This window comes from Rattus rattus, chromosome 9, assembly GCF_011064425.1.
Source record: "Rattus rattus isolate New Zealand chromosome 9, Rrattus_CSIRO_v1, whole genome shotgun sequence".
Classification (NCBI taxonomy): Eukaryota; Metazoa; Chordata; class Mammalia; order Rodentia; family Muridae; genus Rattus; species Rattus rattus.
Window position 1 is genome coordinate 91,833,430 of NC_046162.1, and position 21,664 is coordinate 91,855,093.

The following is a 21,664-nucleotide window of genomic DNA, read 5'->3' on the forward strand; positions in this document are numbered from 1 at the left end:
AGGGGAAAGTAAAGAAAGAGAATTCGTAAAATCTTGTCTTTATGGTTGGAATTTTCCTTCAGCTAGGTAACGGTAGGAGTTTAGAATTCATATTTGAAATGGATTGCATGTTTCAACTGTTCTCTTATTAAAAAAATCTGACTGGGGAGTTTAGTAAACTATTGTATGCAAGGATTTGCTTTGTCCTTTGGGAAAGTCACCTGCATCATCACACTGAGATATTTAAAGGTGCTTGAGCCAGGCCTGGTAACCTCAGTTTTATCTCCAGAACCAGCCCCCACAGTGGAAAAAGAGAACCAACTCCCAAAGTTAGCCTCTTAACTCTTTAGGTAAGGTGTGGTGTGCACACACATACTCATGCACACACTCTTACCCTTGATCAGTCCATAAATGACTTTAAAAACATTTAAAACCAGGTTCAATCCTGGGATTGATAGCATATGGGAACGGGAGGCTGGCAGAACTGTATGAGTTTGGAGAAAGGCCATTTTTTGGATGAGGACTTTTCATTGTGTATCTCAGGTTGGCCTCAGAGTGGAGGTTTTCTTGCCTAAGCCTCCTCAGTTCTGGGAATGTACCACGTGACTGCTGTACTTGGTTTAAGATGAAGATTTTTTTTTTTTCTTTTTCTCGAGCTGGGGACCCAACCCAGGGCCTTTTGCGCTTGCTAGGCAAGCGCCTACCACTCAGCTAAATCCCCAACCCCAAGATGAAGATTCTTTTAAAAGAAAAAATAATCGTAAAACTTTCCAAATGTGAAACCTATTTAATAGTTAATAGTCTAAGATGACTTTTTTTATAATCTGGCTTGCTGTTGGTTGCTGTGCAGCGTAAACTGGAAATAGATTGATCTGTTTCCATTTTTTAAAATCAATAAATAAGCTGGGATTGTATCGCACACCTTTAGTCCCAGCACCTGGGAGGCAGGGGCACGGGGATCTCTGAGTTCCATTCCAAGACAGCCAGGACTACACACAAAGAAACCCTGTCTAAAAAACAACAACAGGGTTGGGGATTTAGCTCAGTGGTAGAGCACTTGCCTAGCAAGCGCAAGGCCCTGGGTTGGGTCCCCAGCTCGAAAAAAAAAAAGAAAAAAAAAAAAAAAAAAAAAAACAACAACAAAAGTCAGTAAAACATGATTGGGAATAAAGTTCGCTTTTCGGAGCTTTCTGTTCACATCTATTCTACAGGAAATAGTTTGATACAATGGGTTCTCCATTTTTTCAATCCAGGTAAATCAGTTAAAGGCACTGATTTTTGTTCTATAAAAGTGTACAACATCGATAGCTCTTTGCATGTAGAACATTTGTTCTTAAGTAGCCAGCCTGGTCCACTTTTGAATTCTAGATAGATAATGAGTATTTAACCCAACAGGTATTTTTAATTTTTGACAACTGGGACTCAACTGTGTGGGCCTAACTGGCCCAGAACTCAAGACCAGACTGGCTTCAGACTCAAGAAGTCCATCTGCTGCTGCCTCCCAAATGCTAGGAGTAAAGGCGTGTACCACCATGCCCAGCTCGGTGATTTTTGTGCAACTGTATCACCTTTCTCAGATGCTCAACGGGAACTGCTTCAGAGACTGGCCCTACTCAGGTGCCTACTTAGCAGCGGGGTTTTTTCTTTGGACATGTTTGCATAACATCTTCACAGTGTAGAAGAGGCATTTCTAACAGTTTACAAACTTACATGCTTCTCATTCTTTGAATGTTATAATTGTTTTATTTACTTTTTGGTTTTTGTTTGCTTCTGTTAATTCTCTATGTGCAGTGGTGGTACATGTGAACAGCAGGACTCAACATCAGGTGGGATTCTCAGTTGTTCTCCAAAGTAAAATAGTTTTATTTTGTTTCATTGTTGTTGTTTTGTTTTGTTTTATTTGTTTGTTTGAGACATGATTTCTGGTGTAGCCCTGGCTGTTCTGGAACTTGCTTTGTAGACCAGGCTGGCCTTGAACTCCAAAGATTCTCCTGCCTCTGTCTCCTGAGTGCTGGGATCAAAGAGGTGTTGTGCACCACCAATGGCTCTCCTCCAAGTTTTTAAAGACCAGGTCTCTCACTGAATCTGGAGCTCACCAACTGAGCTAGTCTGACTAACCGGCAAGTCCCAGGGAGTCTCCTGTCTGTGCCTCCCTAACACTGATAGTACAGCAGCCACTGTGCCCAGCTTTTTTCCCTCTGCTGGGATTGAACTCTGCACCTTGTGTTTACATAAGAAGCCTGTTACCACTCCCTCCCTGCCCTGGAGCAGGTTCATTTTTTCTCTCTTTTCCTAAGGTGAGCTGGCAGACCAGACATGGGAATATGAAAATTGCCTTTCATCCCCTACTTCCGTATTTTGATTTTGGTTGGTTGGTTTGGTTTGGTTTGGTTTGGTTTGGTTTGAGACAGGTGTCTTGGTGGCTCTTCCAGTAAGTGTTCTTCGTATTGACCATTATTCTACGTTTATTTCAAATCCTTATGATTGGTTCAGAATTCTGCTAGCCTGAGGTCAAAGAAGGGAAATCTGCAGTGACAGAGGCCGTGGCATTCTGAAGTTGACACTAGGTTTGAACATTTTCTTTGTGTCTTACTGCTTGTGTGATCTTGATCATGTTTCATACTCTCATGGCGCCTCACTTTCCTCATGAAATTTAAGTAGTAGTGGTACCTGCCTCGGTTATTCTGAAGAGACAGATGGGCAGGAGAGCATTTGGAATAGTAGTCAGGGAAGGCCTCCTAGAGCTAGAACTCAGTGATTCTATAAGAAAGTAGCAGGGTCTGTTAAGCACATGGGTGTCTGATGTCATTGACATGAGTAAGTGGACTTCCTTTCTTAAAATAAGTTTGTATTCTGGTCATATTTACCTGCCACTCCTCCCTGCCACACCCATACTTTCCTACTTGAAATTTTGTGTCCCCTAGGGTTTTTGTTTTGTGTTGTTTTAGTGAACCATACAGTCCAATTTGTGCTGCCCAAATAGAATGTGTTTGGGGCTCTAAAGTCACTCTCAAGCTCCGATCCCCTCCGTGCTGACCCTCAGGTCTCTTTGACAAACTCCATTGTGAGCCTTATTGTATATAAACTTCGGTCTGAAGGAGAGGCCAACATAGAAGTCCCAGCCATAGGGACCCACACCATCTCCCTATCTACACATGTCCCTGAACTTGGGACTGGCCCCAGCATTGCCCCCTGCTGCACCCACATCAGTCCTGGGGAATACAGTGGTCACATACATCAATAGATGTAGTCCCTCCTCATTGGCAAAGACTGCTGGGTCCTCCCCACTTGCTGGCCAGAGGGTTACCCCGAGCAGTGGTTTGGTTCTGGGAGTCTTTATGCCTAAACAGAAGTGTGGTCATTAAGTGCCCCCTGAGAGCTCTGGGGCTATGGCAGGGCTGGAGGATGTGGGTAGGGATGGGAGTTGCAGGGGCTAGGGGGAGAGGCATGGAGCTGAGAGTGTTAGTAGAGCCACAGGTCAGGGTGTCAGGATCCTTTCCTCAGCCCAGACTTCTTCCTCAGCTGGAAGCTACAAGTAGCCATGAGTAGCTTGATTTCTTCTTTTTTCCACCCTTTCCAAACCCCTAACACTAGATAGAAAAAGGGATAAAGGGGAGACAGGCAAATTATCAGTAGACTTCCTCCTGCTGATTAGGGGCATTGAGTTCCTCGGGGCAAGTTTGATCTTTGCCATTCAGATACCTAGTTTCTTCTTTCTTCCTTGCACACAACTACTAAATAAACCGTGACCAGCAGCAACCAACCACCAGCACCTCCCCCTCTCAGGGCCTAGCATTTTTCTACCCTCTGAAGAGTCCCCAGAGTTCCAAATGTCACACAGTTACAGAAATTATCTGCACTGGCAAAACCATAGCCTTGCTAGAGCTTGAGGCAAATCATAGCTGCTATGGACAATCTGAAGCAGCCCCATATCCCATATCTGGGATTAAAACAAAAACACAATATATCTGTTTTTCGAAGAAAACAAAATTCTCACTACATGTGTGAGCCGCCATGTGGGTGCTGGGAATTGCCTGGTCCTCTGAAGGAGCAGGCAGTGCTCTCAACTGCTGAGCAGCCATCTCCAACCAGAGTAGAACTTTGTTAAAGTAAGGGTTTTGGTTGTTGGGCTGGGGAGATGGCTCAGTGTTCATAGCACTGGTGGTGCTTCTAGAGGGTCCAGGTTTGGATCTGTAACACCAGTCCCGGGGCTCAATGCAGCCCCCACTGCTGAGCACCAGGCACTCATGGTGTGTGGACTGACATGCAGGCAAAACATTAAGGAAATTTTAAAGGTGTTAGCTCTTAATTTGGAATGGCCAACTCCTAGTACCTCGTGTTCTTTTTCCGTGAAGATGTGGTTAATACTCAACAGCACTGCTAAACCATCTGTCCGACTAGCTCCTTCCCGGACCTTCCTGCTTTCCCATTACTTTTACCAAACCTTTCTGACTAAGTAGATTTTTAGCATAAATTGCTCCTTCAGTCTGGAATCTCAAGAACCTCCTCCCTGTAACAGTTGTCACATCTTTAGGGCCTTTGCCAGCCCTTCCCGTCCGCATGAAGGTTACCCAGGCTTTAGTCTATGACAAAATCCTAAGGTTATTTTTAAAAAGAGGCTGTTTAAAAGTTCTGACGCAGTTGGAATTTTCCCCTTCTCTCCTTTTAAGAGAGTCACTATAGTTGGAACAACTTATTCACAGGAGCTCTTTGAAACACCTCTGTTCCAGGTGAGTGAGGAATGGGGGAGCTCCACTCTAATCTCTTCACCTCTCCATTAAAATATAAATATGTCTCTAAACCTCCCCAGCTGGTGCGAGTGAAATGCACCAGCTCTGGACGTTAGAGGCTCAGATCTACAAAGGCTCGCCTAATTGAGCCTCTGAAAAGCCTGAGAACCCTATTATCATCTCCCAAACTGCTTAGCCTTCTGCTTAACCTTTGATTGTGAGCGGCCTGCCAGACTTCATTCAGGTGTGTGGGTTTAAGGAAACTCCTGGGACTGAATGTATTTGATCTTTTCTGTCATGTCCTACTGTTGTGACTCCGTTTCTATTTTTTTAAGGCTGCTAGATACCAGGATGCATGTGCTACGTGGAGACCTGGAGGTTTCAGAAGCCACTATAAATACATCAGACTCACCTTAATTGGAGGATATGGGGAATCAGTGGGGCGCTTAGCTACTTCACAGACCAGCTGTGTCTCCTGCTAGCAACTCGATTTGAGAGCACTACCTCAGGAAACTTAATAGACCTAACACTAGCGCAAGCCTGTATTTTATCAGCGTGCTCTTCATTTCTATGCTACTGGTTCCAATGCTTTGCTCTATGCATGTTGTTAAATATTAATACCCCTGGATCACATAATTGGCCATAGGTTTAATGTTACATATCTAATTGGAACTCTTTCCTCTTACTGATACTTAGAGGAGGCAAGAAACCAGATGGTAGAAAATAGGATTAGGTTGTACTGGGCCTGGTGGTGAAAGCTACTTAGGAGGCAGAGGTAGAAACTTCAAGGCCTGCATGGACTACAAAGTAAGTTCAAGGCCGGCTATTTTTATTACTTTTATCTACTTGTGGGGGAGGGGTACTCACACAGAAGCTAAAGAACAACTTGCAAGAGTTGGTCAGTTGCCCTGGCATCGGGCCTTTGCCCACTGCACCACTTTGCCAGCCCAGGCTTTGGTTTGGGATGTGTAGCATGCTCAATTGCAGGATGCTGACGTATAGCTGGTGTTACCACTCCAAGCCCAGGGCTGCAAAACCTTCTGCCAATGCCTGGTATCCACATGGGAAGTTCCCTGGGTTCTCACAGGCAATAGCTCTTAGAGTTGTTCTCTATTTTTTAGTTTTCAGTTTGTAGAAAACCAACTCATAGACCTACTTATTTTTTTTCCTACTTACTTTTTAAGAACATTATTTATTTATATAAGTGCTCTATTTGTACTACTTGCCTTCGTGACAGAAAAGGGCATCAGATCCCATTACAGATGGTTGTGAGCCACCATGTGGTTGCTGGGAATTGAACTCAGGATCTCTGGAAGAGCAGCCAGTGCTCTTAACCGCTGAGCCATCTCTTCAGCCTACCTAATTAAAGTGACTCACTGCTGTAGAAAACTCTTTTTCTGGCAAAAGAGCTTCTTATCCATATGTGACTTGAACTCTAAAGGAATGTACCTATGATGAACATGTTTTCCAGAACCAGAAAAACTCACGTGAGACTACATTAACAACACGAACAGCCAAAGCTAGAGAAATGGCCATCTCAGTGGTTCAGAAAACCTACTGCTCTTTCAGATGACCCAGGTTCAATTCACACTGTTTACTTAGTGACTTTCAACTATAAGTAACCCGGGTCCCAGGGGAATCTGACACCCTCTTCTGGCCCATGACCACCAAGCATGCATGTGATACACAGATAATACATATGGGCAAACATCTATACTCATGAAAAATAAAATAATTTAAAAATAAGAATTCAAAGTGTGGGCTGGAGAGACGACTCAGTGGTTAAGAGCACTGACTGCTTTTTCAGAGATCCTGAGTTCAATTCCCAGCAACCACATGGTGGCTCACAACCATCTGTAATAGGTCTGATGCCCTCTTCTGGTGTGTCTGAAGACAGCAACAGTGTACTTATATATAACAAATCAATCTTTAAAAAAAATCTTAAAAAAGAATGAAAAGTGCACTGCAAAGCCAAAAAAGTAAAAAACAGTAAATGAATGGCCAGAGTGGGCACGTTTGTTTATAAGCTCAGCATTTGGGAAGCTAAGACAAACCAGACAGCTTCAGGGCGATACTGCTCTTCCTTAAGAGTGAATAGCTTCTCCTCCTTCAGCAATGATGCTCTTTTGAGATTACCTGGTCTTTCATTTTAAAATCACACTGGCTCAAAAGAAACATGTTGAATGGTTGTCAGTTTTCTTCTTTACTTACATTCTTTTCCTCCGTGTGGAGTCTTTCCCTACTGAACAAACCTGGTTGGAGGGAAGATGGAAGAATAACACCATGGTCGAACATTTTTTTCAAGCAGTCCTGAGTTCACATTCTAATCCCCTGCTCAGTTTGCTAACTTCTGACCTTGAGAAAGGCACTCGATGGCACTCCTCCTTACTGGTGGATGAATTATGTATGTCCAACATCTGGCACTGAGGTTTAATTAACTCTACCCTTTCTCCTCCTCGTAAGGATGAGAATGATGACTGCCACCTCATTCCTTTCCCCTTTGTGCCAGACACTGGCAGAACATCATTATGCCTATTTTATAAGCACAGAAATGTGCAAAGTTACATAACTCGCCTCATGTTACCAGGCTGGTAAATGGCATCAGGATCGTAACCCTGATCATTTGGGGTCTGCATCCCAGCACCACACCAGCTAAGGCTGTTTAACTTCTCGTTTGCAAAGGTCACTCTCCAAGCCTTTTTCCCTTCTGAAGTGTAACTATTTTGTTCTCAGCTTGTCGCGTGATTTTGTATTTCTGGAGTTTGCTTCATTTTTTCACAAACGGTATAGTTGAGCCAGGGGCTGGGCTCTAGCAGCAGCTTCCAGCCCGGTGTGACCTCTGACTCATTCATTTACCCTTCCAGACCCCTGCTTCTCTACGGGATGATTTTGAAAATAGGGCTGACTTCTTTCGGAGTTAGCAGGAATAGACAAAACAAAGTAGATAACTATAGCAACTGTTTTTCCTTTTGGCCAAGTGTCCACGCACATAATAATCCTATTTCTTTGTGGTCCTTGCTGTGCCATTCTTGCACATCAGTGTCAGTCTCCCCTCAGTCTCTTGACTGTTTGCCACGCATTCATCCATCTTCTTTCTGTCCCGTCATTGAGCTAGCATGCGCTCTCCACCCACTTGGTATTTATCGATGCTAATGATGATGGTTAAACAAAGATGCTCTTGGCATCAGTCCTGCAGCCTCTGAGACTGCTTGAGTAATCATGACTTCCTAAAAACAGAAAAGTACTCAATCATCTTACTGTTAATAGAAGGTCAGAATTGGATGTCAGCGTTTGTTTCTGTGGTGATTGTGTTGCCTTTTTTCTGCAGAATTATCTTTGACAGTTGGGGCAGTCAGGATTTCTGGGATGAAGCTGACTGTTGTGAGTTCTTCAATTACTTCCTAAGGTAGATGCAGCATTCCGGGGATAGGTTTAGTAAATATCGATCACAGTTCACATTTGTTTTAATTGAAGCAAGAGGTCAGGGAAGGCTCTGGCTTTACTTTCTCGTCTTCTCATAATCTTTTCTACGTCAGAGTAAATTATACAAACTTGTTCTTACTTCTGGACACCCCTCCTCCTTTCCCTCCTGTCCCACCTCATTTCCTTGATCCCCAGAAGCTTTTTTAGCCCTGATTTTCCCCTGTCCTAAGCAGTCTTTGTGGCAGTCTGGCAGGAAGTGCTGTTTGGTCACTGTCGTGCACAGCTCCACTGCTGACACACTAGTAGTGTGCATTATTCTAAAGACTGTCCTGTCACATTACCAGTGACCTGCTTACATGACTTTTTAAAGATCATTTTTACTTAATCATGTGCATCCTTTCATGTCTGTGTAGCAGCACATGCATGTGGGTGCTGTTGCCCTGAGATCAGAAGACTTGGGCAGCAGATGCCCTACAGCTGGAGATAAGGGGGAGAAATGGGAGCATGCGGCCAAAATTAAAACTAAAACCCTATATATGACATTTCATTTGATAGAAAGTACAGACTGATAAAGTAAAGATTGCTTTTTCCTTTTTCTTTTTTCCCTCTCCCTGTTGTTGGGTACTGGAGATTGAACCATGGCCATCTATGCGCTCTTATACCGAGCCGTAGCCCCAACTCTCTCTATTTTGAGACAGTCTCACTGAGTTGTGTAGGCTGGGCTTGAACTCACTCTGTAGCACAAGAAGGCCTCAAAGTTGGGGTCCTGCTGCTTCAGCCACCTGAGAAGCTCATGGCATCACTGAAAAACACCCCAAGCTCCTACCACTCCTACCCCACCCTGCTTTCACAATGTGCAAAAATGACAATAACTAATAGAAATGAATCTTTTTTTTTTTTTTTAAAGAAATGTAAGGTAGTCTTGGCTTTGTCCTGAAATGTGGAAATGTGACCTCCGCTGAGTCTCATAAACTTTCCCGCCTGGGTTTGTGTGTCTCTTTAAATAACAACCTGTGGTAACCAATATTTGAGAAAGCAGTAAAGAAACTTGAAATGTTAACTTTTGAAAAGAAATCAACTTCTTACAGCAACGCAAAGACACTGTTGTTTTGTCTTGCGCATCGGAAGCCTGAGAACTGTGGTGCCTGCTCCCAGACCCTTGTCTTTATTCATGTGCATCCTTCGTTTTCTGAGGCAAATGAGTGCATTTTGAAATTCATATTTCATGACTACTTAACTAATTGCTGCAGTCAGCAGGGCTGTTCAGATCACTCTGAGGTTGGCGCACCATGCACAGTGTGTTTTTAATGGTGTTATTTTAATGACAAGTTTTTATCTAGGAAATGGTTAATCTGCTCCTACTCGCCTGGAAGCCTAAGCACTGGTTCTTTCTATAGGTCATCTTTACCGGATGATAACTGAAAAGACCATCGCCAAGTCATTGACCCAGTAGGTACACCAGCTGTTAGAGAGGCTGTCCCATTTAGAAGGACCAAGAGAGGGTAATAGTACCCTGTTTTTTACTCTTGTGTGCAGACCCTCATTAAATTACTCAAACAATAATCAGATAGACGCTGTTCACGCTAATGGCACCTCTGAGGCCCTGTCAAGAGAGCTTAATTTAATGTGCAACAGACCTGGAGTGATGCAGGTGCTGTTTCAAGCCCTCGCTTAATTTAAGCTGCTTTAGTTGGCATGGCAACTAGTTTAGACATCTGGGAAACATTATGCTGGGAATTGTGACTTCAGAGGACTTTGCTAGAGCAAAGCAGAACCCTTTAATGCAGTATGTGTTACTCTGGGCTTTTGCAGATAGGTGCTTGATTTTCAAGTTCAGGAATTGTGTTTTCTGAGAAAAATTTTAAATGTCCTGGTTGTTGGATTGTTTTGTGTGATTTTTTTTTTAATTTAAATGCCCCATTCATGGAGTTAAGATGCGTTTCTCTTTAGACTGTACTATGCCAAACTTAAAGCATGAAAAATCTCATTTTCTGCTGTTGTAATAATTAAAACACTCATGTCTTAAACTTCAATGTTGTATGTGAGGATGTTTCTTCACCAAGGGGAGCGGAAGAGCAGAGGAGCGAGCAGGTCTGTTCTGTTGCTGGACTTCCGCCTTGGCCAGAGCTTACCCGGTCGGCTGTCATTCTCTTATGAACAAATTGAGTAGTAAGCATTCATCGATTTCTCTGTAAACACTTTTCTCGAAAGTTGGCTGGGAGGGTGTCCAGGTGCCTGGGTCCTGAAGACAGTGACGTCCTTGGATTTAACAGAAGAGAAGCCTGCTGCTGCTTTTGTTTGTGAGGATGTGTGCACGTGCATTTGTGCTCTGGGTTTGGAAGATCTGGCTTGTTTCGGTCATTCTCTAGTTGTATAAAATTCTTGTTGTCAAACAATGTTTCAGTTTATCCAATATTACAGTTCAGGTGTGAACTTCATCTTGGTTTGGTGTCTGTAGTGCTGTATGAAGTGTTGTTTGGGGGCGGATTCTTTTCTTTTGTTGGGGTCCGTCCCCCGTCCCCTCCCAGAGGAGTATTTAATTATAAAGTATCTGTTGTGGTCAGAGAGGACTCAGCAGGTAAGGGTGCTTCCTGCTCTTGGAGAGTACCTGAATTCAGTTTATAGCACCTGCATCTGATAATTTATAACTGCCCCTTTCTTGAAAATGCAGGCACCCTTAGTAGAAAGCACACAGTGCCCTTCCCACTGATCTCTGTTCCTGGCTTTTGTATCAGTTTGTTCCTTTCCTGAGTTCAACTGAGTGCTAGTTGCTCTTCTGTTTGCTTGCATACCAGCTGTCTGTCGCACTAACACTGAAGTTTCTGGCATCACAGCTGGGCTGCCAGTCCTGTAGTGTGGAGGGCAAGAAAATAACATTGAGTGCTGGAGAAGAAAGCTGTAAGTGAAGTCGGTAGACATGACACACATCCCACAAAGATAAGCACTTCAGTGCTTCCTTTCTGTAGGACTTGTTTTCCCAGAATAAAACGTCAGCTTGACAACTGTCCTATTCCCTTTGAGCTACTACAACGATGTACTAAACCTGCATAGCTTATAAGCAGGAGGAATTTGTTCTGGAGATGGGAAGTTCAGTGTGGAGACACCTGATGGATTTGGTGCCTGACAAGGGCCATCTTCCTGCCTTTTCTTCACTGTAGCCTACAACAGTGGGACTGCGACTAACGAGCTCCCTCAGGCCTCTTTTATGGGGACACTAATCCCGTGCATGAGGGCTCTGCCCTAATCACCTAATCACCTCCCACAGGCCCTCCCTCCCAGTATTCTGGGGTTAGGATTTCAGCATGAGAGACTTGGGAACACCAACATCCAGATCCTTGGGACACAACAGCTGCACCTGTGCAGGTTCTTCCACTTCGCTTGGTTTTCCTCTGTCTAATGTTCCTTTTCTTGATCTCTGAAACTTAAAAGGCCAGCACAACTCAAGGGTTGAAGGCAGGAGTTATGGCACATGCGTACGTGTAATCCCAGCACTGAGAGGCCTAAAGCAGGTTGAAAGTTGGAGGCAAGCCTTGACTACATAGAGTGAGACCTTGTCTCAAAATTCTGCATGTGTGTCTGCTTAACTTGGTGCAGAATTGTAGTGTTTCTCTGTTTCTGTCCTGTGATTAATATTTCTTAGAAAAAATTAGTATATTCAGAAGGATTAATATTCTTAATATGGAAGTCAGCTTTACAAGTGAAAATGCATTACAGTAGACGATCCGGTAAAGGGGCAGGGCGTGTGACTCAGCTGCAAGAAAGCTTGTCTGGTGACTTAGGGATGCTATCACTATGGCGAAACACCATGATCAGAAACAAGTTGGGGAAGAAAGGGTTTATTAAGCATATTCTTCTACACCACTGTTCATGGTGTCATAACATGAACTCCAACAGGGAAGGAACCTGGAGACAGGAACAGTGGCTACAGAGGGGTGCTGCTTCCTGGCTTGGTCCCCATGGCCTGCTCGGCCTGCTTTCTTATAGAACTCAACACCACCAGTGTGAGCTGGCCTTACCCACCATGGTATGAGTCCTCCATATAGTGACTAATTAAGAAAATGTCCTACAGACTTGCTTGGCTGCAGCCCAGTCTTGCATTTTCTCATTTGCGACTCCCTCTTCTCAGAAGCTTGTGTCAACTTGACCCAGAGTAGCTAGCACACCAGCATGTATAATCCCCTAGGTTGCGTTCCGTAAACAAGGCATGATGCTCATCTGTGATCCCGGCACCGAGGAAGTGTAGGCAAGAACAGGAATGCAGCTCATCCTCCGCTTCATAGTGAGTTTGAGGCCCGCTTTTTGAGAGCCTGTTTTGTTTTTTTGTTTTTTGTTTTGTTTTGTTTTGTTTTGTTTTTTTAAAATGGATTAGGAAGTGTGCAAGAGGATCTTAGTTCTGGGGCCCAGAATCCAAAGTTACCATTGGCTGGGGAGTTGGACTGGCCTGAGTTGTGTGAGATCCTCTGAGAAAAGAAACGTGGGAAAGGACAAGACTGGCTCACCATGCCATGTTCTTTTCGATCGCTCCTGCTCACATATAACAGGTGATCAGTAAACATGTCAGTGGTTCTCAGTCTGAACCCGTGGGTTGTCTTCACTTACTACAGCCACAGGAAAATGTTAGTAAATGATTAAAAGTCCTGACTTCAAAAGCAGAAACCTGAGCTGACTGTAATGAGAGTGGAGACCGGGTTGACTCTTACGGGATGTTTAAAAAGGCTCAACATTGGAGGCATCAGGTGTCTCCTCAGAAAGCAGGGGTGCAGGTGAACCACCGAAGGCTGATTACTCGCCTGGGGGCTGGGGGTGGCGGTGGCGGCAGCGGCAGCAAACACACCATCCTGCAGACCGCAGGAGAGTACAAGGTTGTTTTCCTGGACGGGCAGGCTGATCTGTGACATCTCTGTGATCCTTACTCACACCGGGCCACAGCGCGGTCTGGGTTTCCAATAGAGCTCTTCTCTGGGAAAATGATTCACCTGAGGGGAGCCACGCATCACTGATGGGCCTTTGGTAGCAGTGACATAAAGCTTCAGAGAGTCGTGACAGCTTAAGGAGGGGGTAGTAAGTAAGCACTTAATAGACAAGGTTTGAATAGCCCAAGAAATTGTTCCCTATATTGTAAACCTAAAATAATGTCCTATAATTATACTTGAAAAAATTAATCAGATTTCACATAAAGCTGTACATAATGTTTGTTTCAAGGTTGTTTAAAATTAAAAGAAAAAATCTTTCAACAAGATGGATTAAGTAAATGAAAGTTCTGGAAATGAGTGGATTAGCATAAACCTGTACTCACATTGCTTAGAAGCGGGAGGGGGATCCCAGGCCACCCTGAGCTACATGAAACTAGATCCCAGGCCAGCCTGAGCTACATGTGACTGCCTTTGTTTTGTTTTGTTTTGTTTTTAAGTATAAAAGCAGGTTTATTGGGCAGCTGTTGGGCAGGTTCACTGGTCCCAAGGAATGGGGCCAGGAAAATCCCCATGCAGACTGGGAAATGAAGTGAGGTCGGGGGCAGAATGAGCATGGGGAAAGAGGGGATGAGAGACAAAGACTCTTAAAATAAAAGGTGGCTTAGTTCAAAGGGGCAGGAGCCTGGGTAGGACTCATCTTTTTACATAGTTTTTTGGGGGGGGTTTTTGTTTTTGTTTTTGTTTGTTTTTGTTTTTTACAAAGAACCTTTTTTTAAAATTTTGCTTCACTTTTGTTTTGGGGGGGAAATAAATCTAGAAAACTTCAAAAATACCAAAAGTACAAATAAGAACATAACTCCTGGATTGTTCAGCCTCAACAAATAATCATTTTCCCCAGCCTTCTCTATTCCTAACCCTCCCCACCCCGCCCCTTGCAGGGAGCTGCTAAGTACCTCATCGGAGCATAATGAGTGTGGCACTGAGGCCTCTAACATCAGTTCACTCAGTTTACCCCTTACTACCTGCCCACGATTGCTCCAAGGTCTCTCTTTGAGGCAGTTTCTAAGTGGAGCCCGTATGTTTGTACTTGGTTAAAACTGTCTCTTGCTCCTCTCCCATCCGAAGCGTTCCTGCCTGCCTGCCTTCCCTCTATCGAATGCACGAATGCACTTTTCCAGGCGGCTACCTGACAGTGCGGGTTCTCTGGGAAGGGGAGTGGTCTTCGAAAGTGACCACTGCCAATTAATCCCGCCATTCTGGACGAGAGACAAGCAGATTTCTGTGAGTTCAAGGCCTGCCAGAGCTACAGAGACCCTGTCTTTTAAAGAAAAAAAAAAATTAAGTCATAACTACCGACTACCTCCTACCTGGGGTTGGGTGTGTCCCCAGACTGTTTGCAGCCCTCTCTGCTTAAGGCCTGGTTACTTAGAGGGCTTGAGTTCTCAACAGAAACCTTAAGCATTGTTAGTTCAGACACAGTAAATTAAGTGCCAACGTATAAATAAAAACAAAACCGCGTGTGCTGGCCGCCGTGTCCTAGGAATCTAGAGCCACCATTCACAAGAGCAGGCTTGGTGGGAAGAGGCCCAGTGGTAGCTAAGCTCTGACAAATGGTAGCTAAGACAAAGCCAGCAGAGCTTTCCCATGGGAAGATGGAGACGTATAGCAAGGGTGATAAAGGTTTGTGCTTGGTGGTGCAAAGGAAAGGAGTGAGCAGGACTCAAGTGTTCGAGATGGTGAATGTGACAAAGGAAAAGGGCTGGGATGTTCCTGCATTCCGAGGGGAGGAGAAGAGCGGGGACAGAAGTGCCAGAAATACCAGCCAGTGAGAGCAGAAGGCCTCCCAAGTGTCTCATGTCCCCTCCCCCCACACACACATATACACACACTCATATCTGAAAGCAGCAGTTTTCAACCATGTGTCACATGTTAGCACAAATTCTGTCTTGTCATCTTTCCTGCTCACTTTTAAAGCTGTGAATTGAAGATTACCTATAGAAAAGTTCCAATTAAATCATAAAGTGTAAACTTTTAACAAGTTTTTAAGCACACCCAGGATAAAGCATGTCTATTATTCTAATATAAATACAGCAAAAAAGGGATTTCTTAGTTTCTGTAACATTTATGTGTCTTGTAAAAATTCTGAATTCCACCTTCTCATGGCTACCCAGTCATCCCAGCTCTTTGAACAAAAACCTGAGACTACATCCGAGTGCGGAGCTTGAAGCTCAGAAACAGGTTTTCATAAACACGCGGAGTGAGCCAAGTGGAAGGTTACGTTGCTCTGATTGGGGGAGTCTTGGATTTGAAGTAACCATTTCATGTGCTTCTGGCAGTACCATACTTTATAAAGTAACACAGCCACAGTTGATGGATTTATTGTGAACTTTTTCCTGGTGGTTTAAAATGGGGTCACCAACCCACTTTTAAACTTAAACGACATCCCCATAACTAGCCAAAACCTTGAGACTAACAGATCTTCACACTGTGCCTTGGTCTGGTTGTTGTTTAGAAGTATTTACTTTTAATTTCTCTTGAGTAGTAATCATAAGGAGAGCACTTGGTTGCTTACTTCAATTCTTAAACGTGTACATCCTTTCGAATTTAGGCACTGTTTAATCCCGCAGTCGCTGGGATTCTCATCTCCATCGGCCTGTCTAGAAGCTAGCTGTCTTCAGACTCCCCAGCCTTGAGAATGGATGTTACCCTTTAAATATGATTGATGACAATGAGGGGGCTGGGGTCAGTTTTCTGACATCTCCTTAACTTAACAATTTGAAGATATGTTGTCACAGAATTGATGCAGAGTGATCTACATAAAATTATCGTCTCTCCTCAGCCACTCAGCTCAGATCATGTCAAAGTTTTTCTTTATCAGATTTTGCGAGGTAAGATTTCTCTTTATCAAGAAAAAGACAGTGTGGTTGTATAAACGAGTCACTTTGCTCTTTGTTTGAACCAGAGTTGTTTCACTATTTTTTGTGTTTGACGTTAAGTGGTGTGGGTGTTAGAAGCACTAGGTATTGAACTCAGATCCTTGAGCATGCCAGTCACATCCCTCTCCACAAGAGGCTTTGAAGGTGGCCAAATATTTTTTATTTTTATTTCATTAGGGCAGAGAAGGCAGGCAAGTGGATTAATCTAGGAAGGCAGGCACCCAGTGGTTTGCCACAAATCTCACTGGCTGCCCTTGGCTCTTCATAGAGTCCGGATCAGATAACTAAATTAAAAAGGGACTGTTCTCCGTGGAAGACATCCATCCTTCAAGCCAATTTGGTGGACTTGTCTGAATATTACCTGCCATGGCTGAGGTGCACTCAACTCAGAAGGACCCTTAAACCCAAAGCAGATGGAGCGGGCCAGTGGACACAGGCTCTTAAGTTAACTCCTGACTGCCCCTAAGAGCACGGGCCTGCGTGAGAAACAGTTTAGGCCAACGATTGATTCCTCCTCTAGCCATCAGCTGTGTCCACAGTTCCACTGTGACAGATGGAGAATTATTTAAAGCTGAAACCACTTTCTTGTCTGCTGAAATACGTTTTTCCCAATATTCACAGAATTCTAGAAAGAAATTGAAAATCAAGGTCTTCCAAGGAGCAAAATACATAAGCAATATTATAACCAAAAGTGCACCTGTGATAAATCTGTAGATATTCTGTGGTAGAGGGAAATGGGGAAAATGCTTGGCTTGTCTACAGTGTTAATACGTTTTACTACGTTTTATTTCAGAAAGAAATCATTATAAGATTGTAACCTACACTTCTACTGAAAACCAACCAGTCTTTTAAGATGTCAAAACTATTTTGAGATGATTAAGTGCCCTCCTGGCTGTCACTAGTGGCTAGTGCTGCTGACAGGTCTGGGCAGGTCCCTGCTTTCTGTCCTGTCACTGAAATGCGTATCCTAAGAAAGGCCTCCTGTAGATTAATGGAAGCTTCTGTGTTGGAGCAGGTTCAGAGTCACAGGCTGGGAGTATCAATAGCAGAACTCCATCCAGGAGCCACGCTGAGGAGCAGTTCAAGGATACTGGCATGGCCGTGCCTAACTGTAGGGCCTGACAGACTTACCTATGCCTCAAGCCATGTAATCTTTTAAATTATAGACATTGTCTCTGGCATGTGCAAACTGTGTGACATTTTACTGCAGCAAAATTACAGTGTTTTGAAGGGGACTAAGCCAAGCTTTTAGTAATATTCTTTAGCTTTTGTTTAGGGAGTGATTTTAAATCTTTTAGTTTGTTTCTGTTTAAGGGGTGTGTGTGTGTGTGTGTGTGTTTGTTCATTGGTTAAGTATAAGGAACTAAATATCTGCAATTAAAATTGTGTTTGTTTGTTTCAGGTTTGAAATATCTCCATTCAGCTGGCATTTTACATCGCGACATTAAGCCGGGGAATCTCCTTGTGAACAGCAACTGTGTTCTAAAGGTAGCTTTTCAGACTCTGAGATGAGAACTATAATGTCACTAAAAAGAATGGCAGTCTTTTCAGAAACTCTCATCAGCTCAGATCGTTCCATATTATAGGAAGCGTTTTTCGGGAGGAATAGACTTTTAGCTTCTGCTGCTGTGACACTGAGATGTGGCTTGGGAAGGTACCACATCTCATGGCTAGCATCACTGTGTGACATTGCAGTAGCAAAAGGAAACACAGGAATGCTTGCAAGTTAAAGGCTGTGCCAGGAAAGGGCCTGTGCACCTAGTGGGTGTATTTCTACCTTACAGTAGTTAGATCTTTCCCCACAGAATAATAATCTCCAAATCTCAATTTAGGCAGCAGAATGAGACAGCGTCTCAAAAAGTAACAAAGCTGGACATGATTTTGCATGATGGGAACCCCAGTGGGTAAAGGCAGAAGGGTTAAAAAAAAAAAAAAAAAAAAGCAAAACGTAAAACAGGTATTCCCAAATCTCGAGTCATCGCCTTCATTTTCACTGGTTCCTACTTCTCCTTGTCTGTCCTTAGTTAAAAGAGATTCACTGATAGTAAAATCCACAGTGTGCATTTCTCAAACCTTTAATACACAAATGCATTTTTCAAATTCCTGGATAGTGGAAGGTTCATCGTCATTTCCCTCATCATAGAAATTAGAGGTAGGGGCAGAGGGAGGCTCAGTGGCTAAGAAATCTTGTAGCTCCAGTTTCAAAGGATCCAATGACTCTTTTGATGTCTGCGGGTTCCTACACACACATGGTGCACATACATACACATAAAATTAAGTATATTTTAAAAGAAAAATTGTAACTGGGCGGTGGTCACATGCACCTTTAACCCTAGCACTGGGGAGGCAGAGGCAGGCAGATCTCCATGAGAGCAAAGCCAGCCTGGTCTACAGAGTGAGTTCCAAGCCAGAGCTACATAGTTAGACTCTGTCTCAAAATGGGGAGGGGGAAGAAAAGAGGGAAAAAAAATGTGAACTAAAAGCTTAGAATTACACTATCTCTGTGTAAGGAGATGAAAGCTCACTTCCTGGGCGGCCACTTCCTACGATGTTCCAGTCAGCAGTGATTAGCTAATTTCTCAGTGCTGTCTATTTTTAAAATAACGAAGACTGATAGTGTTACCTAAATGTTGGCAGTTGAGTACATATTAAAGCCATGAGTACATATGAATACATTTGTTTCTATTTTAAATGCTTCTTGAGCAGTAGGTCAGTTCTCCTCACTAGCTGGTGGGCTGTGCTGCTCGTCAGTGAAAGTTCTTCGTTGTGTCCGCACAGAGCCCACCCCTGGCTTAACGCCACTGAGATAAAGCACTTGCTGTTTATGTTTTCCCTGAAAGACGCTGATAGCCCAGTTCATTCTTTTGTTTCCAAAGAAAAAGTATTACCCCAGAATCTTCTCCCTTGTTCCTTCCACATGTCTTGAGTCTTTCCTTCTGCCACTTGGTTATCTTTAAACAGGGCTTGTGATCTATAACTGTCTGTCTGTCTATCTATTTTGGGGAAGGGGTCTCACTATGTAGCCCTGGCAGGCCTGAGATTCACTATGTAGATCAAGACCAAAACCAAATCCCTATAACTCATTTTAGTTAAAAATATTTTTAAAACCTTATAGTTGGGAATTCTTGTCCTATTTATACCAACTCAGTGCTATGATATTTTCAGCCAGTTCTTATTTGAGTTTTGGCTGAAAACCTTTGAGGGTTTTATGTTATCCTGTCATGCCTGTGTTATTACCTGAAGCTCACTGTCCAGATCATCGTTAAAGCTGTGGTAGCCTGTAGCTATATGAATAGGAAACTGAAGGAAAATGTCATTCCTGAGTGTCCATCCTCATGGAGCCCTCTTCTGTTGACTGGATTTTTGTAGCTTAGACCAGACCAGCCTATTCTACAGAGTGAGTTCTAGGACAGCCAGGGATATACAGAGAAACCCTGACTCAAAAAAAAAAAAAAAAAAAAGAAAGAAAGATGGCATTTGTCCCAAGCCCAATAAAATATGCCTTTTATTCTGATTTCTTCCATTAGTTCATCCTACAAATATCTTGGTTAGGCTGAAGTATGCATTCAGCTATGTTTGGAGTTCATTGGTTTTAATTTTAATTTGCTTATTGGTTTAGAATAAGCTAAAGTATTTGTTTTCCCATTGCTGGGCATTGAACTCAGGCCCATGCACATAAAGGCAAGTGCTCTTTTACCTAGCCACATTCCAGTCTGGAGAAGAATATTTTTTATTGCTTTTTTTTTTTCCCCAGAGCTGAGGACCAAACCCAGGGCCTTGTGCTTGCTAGGCAAGCGCTCTACCACTGAGCTAAATCCCCAACCCTGAGAATATTTTTAAAGATGCATAATTTTAAAGGGAGCAGATCATGATGATCTGTAAGTCTAGTTCCAGGGGAGCTGATATCTTTCTCTGGCCTTTGTGGACACCAGGCACACATGTGGTGGACAGACAGACATATAGGCAAAACTCTGACATGCATAAAGTAATACAAAATTTAAAACATTATATAAAAACATTGAAGTTAGAATTTTCTGTTGTCCAAATAAGGCCGTATTTTTATAGTGATAAGAATGTCTATACGTATATCATTTAAGACTTTTTAAAGTCCATGAGTAGTCTGTCAAGGTTCTTTTCCTGTATGTGTAATGAGGCTTCTTTGTTGCTGCTGCTGTTTTCCCAGGCATAAATGTGTCTGTCTAGCTGAGTCTCCTAGTTTGATTTCCATTATTACGATATGTTAAAGACCATGACAAAGAACACCTTGAAAGATGGGGTTTGGTAGAGCTCAATGGTAGAGCGCTTGCCTAGGAAGCGCAAGGCCCTGGGTTCAGTCCCCAGCTCCGAAAAAAAGAACCAAAAAAAAAAAAAGAAAAAAAAAAAGAAAAGAAAGAAAGATGGGGTTTATTTGGCTTTGCATGTCAAGGGTCACAGTCTATTATGGGATACCAAGGTAGAATCTCCAGGAAGTAACTGAAGCAGAACTCTTGGAGTGCTAGTTGGCTCCTCCTGGCTTACTCAGCCTGCTGTTTTGTTTTGTTTTGTTTTGTTTTGTCTTGTTTTATTTTGTTTTGTTTTTTAACCTGCCAGAGGCACCTGCCCAGGGATGGTATGGCCCACAGTAGGCTACACCGTTCCACATCTGTCGTCAACCAGAAACAAAACAAAAAAAAAACAAAAATGTCCACAGCCAATCTTATCGGAGAATTTCCTTAATTGAGTTTCCCTAGGTTCCAATATGTCTATGTTTGTCAAGTTGACAAAATCTAAGCAGGACACTGGGCATGGCATGGTGGCACATGACTATGAGCCCAGCTCTTGGGAAGTACAGGACAGAAGGCTCAGGTCTTGAAGGTCATCCTCAGCTAAATAGCAAGCTTAATGCTACACCGTCTCAAAAGTAAACAGTAGGTGTCTGCTCGGTAATATCTTGGTCGTCTTTTCTATTTAGATTTGTGATTTTGGATTGGCCAGAGTGGAAGAACTGGATGAATCCCGTCACATGACTCAGGAAGTTGTTACTCAGTATTACCGGGCTCCGGAGATCCTCATGGGCAGCCGCCATTACAGCAATGCTATTGACATCTGGTCTGTCGGGTGCATCTTTGCAGAGCTGCTGGGCCGAAGGATACTGTTTCAGGCGCAGAGCCCCATCCAGCAGGTGTGGCTTTGCTTTACGGCACTCTTTGCTTCGCTTTACGGCACTCTTTGCTCTTAATTCAGCTGTAGATTTGAAAGGAAAGCCATCTTGTATACATCTTAAGTTTATTCATTGTACTGTCTTAATTGACTTTTAGCAAATTCAGGTTCACTCGAAAGCCAGAAAATTACAAAGCTGGAGATGACAGAGGTTCATACTGCCAGTTAGGAGCCCATTAGAGACAGCATTCACTTTGTTACATGCACTGGTGCATAGCGGCAGACTTGGCTCTACATTGCATAGGTATGGTCTAAGTTGTTCAAAGACATCTGTTTCTTCCAGCTGAATAGCCATGATTTTAAAATGTATTTGATGACTTAGCATACTTCTTCTGCGTAGACCATACACTTTTTGAATTGATTTCTTCAAAACTAAACTTTATCATTGGGCTAAAGTATTCAGATATGGCATAGAACACCAGAAGATAATTAAAATCGAACGTTAAGAAATCATTTGCAGCCAGGTGTCCTGGCACACATCTTC

At 43.2% G+C, this 21,664-nt stretch overlaps 1 protein-coding gene across 1 annotated transcript in view; it reads left to right on the plus strand.

Moving 5' to 3' along the window:
• Nlk (nemo like kinase) overlaps positions 1-21,664 on the plus strand; it is a 126,659-nt gene that overhangs the window by 88,092 nt on the left and 16,903 nt on the right. The window contains exons 4-6 of the mRNA XM_032912846.1: positions 15,827-15,933; positions 17,384-17,469; positions 20,933-21,142. Coding sequence (XP_032768737.1) covers positions 15,827-15,933; positions 17,384-17,469; positions 20,933-21,142 — 403 coding nt within the window. The remainder of the gene's footprint in view (positions 1-15,826; positions 15,934-17,383; positions 17,470-20,932; positions 21,143-21,664) is intronic.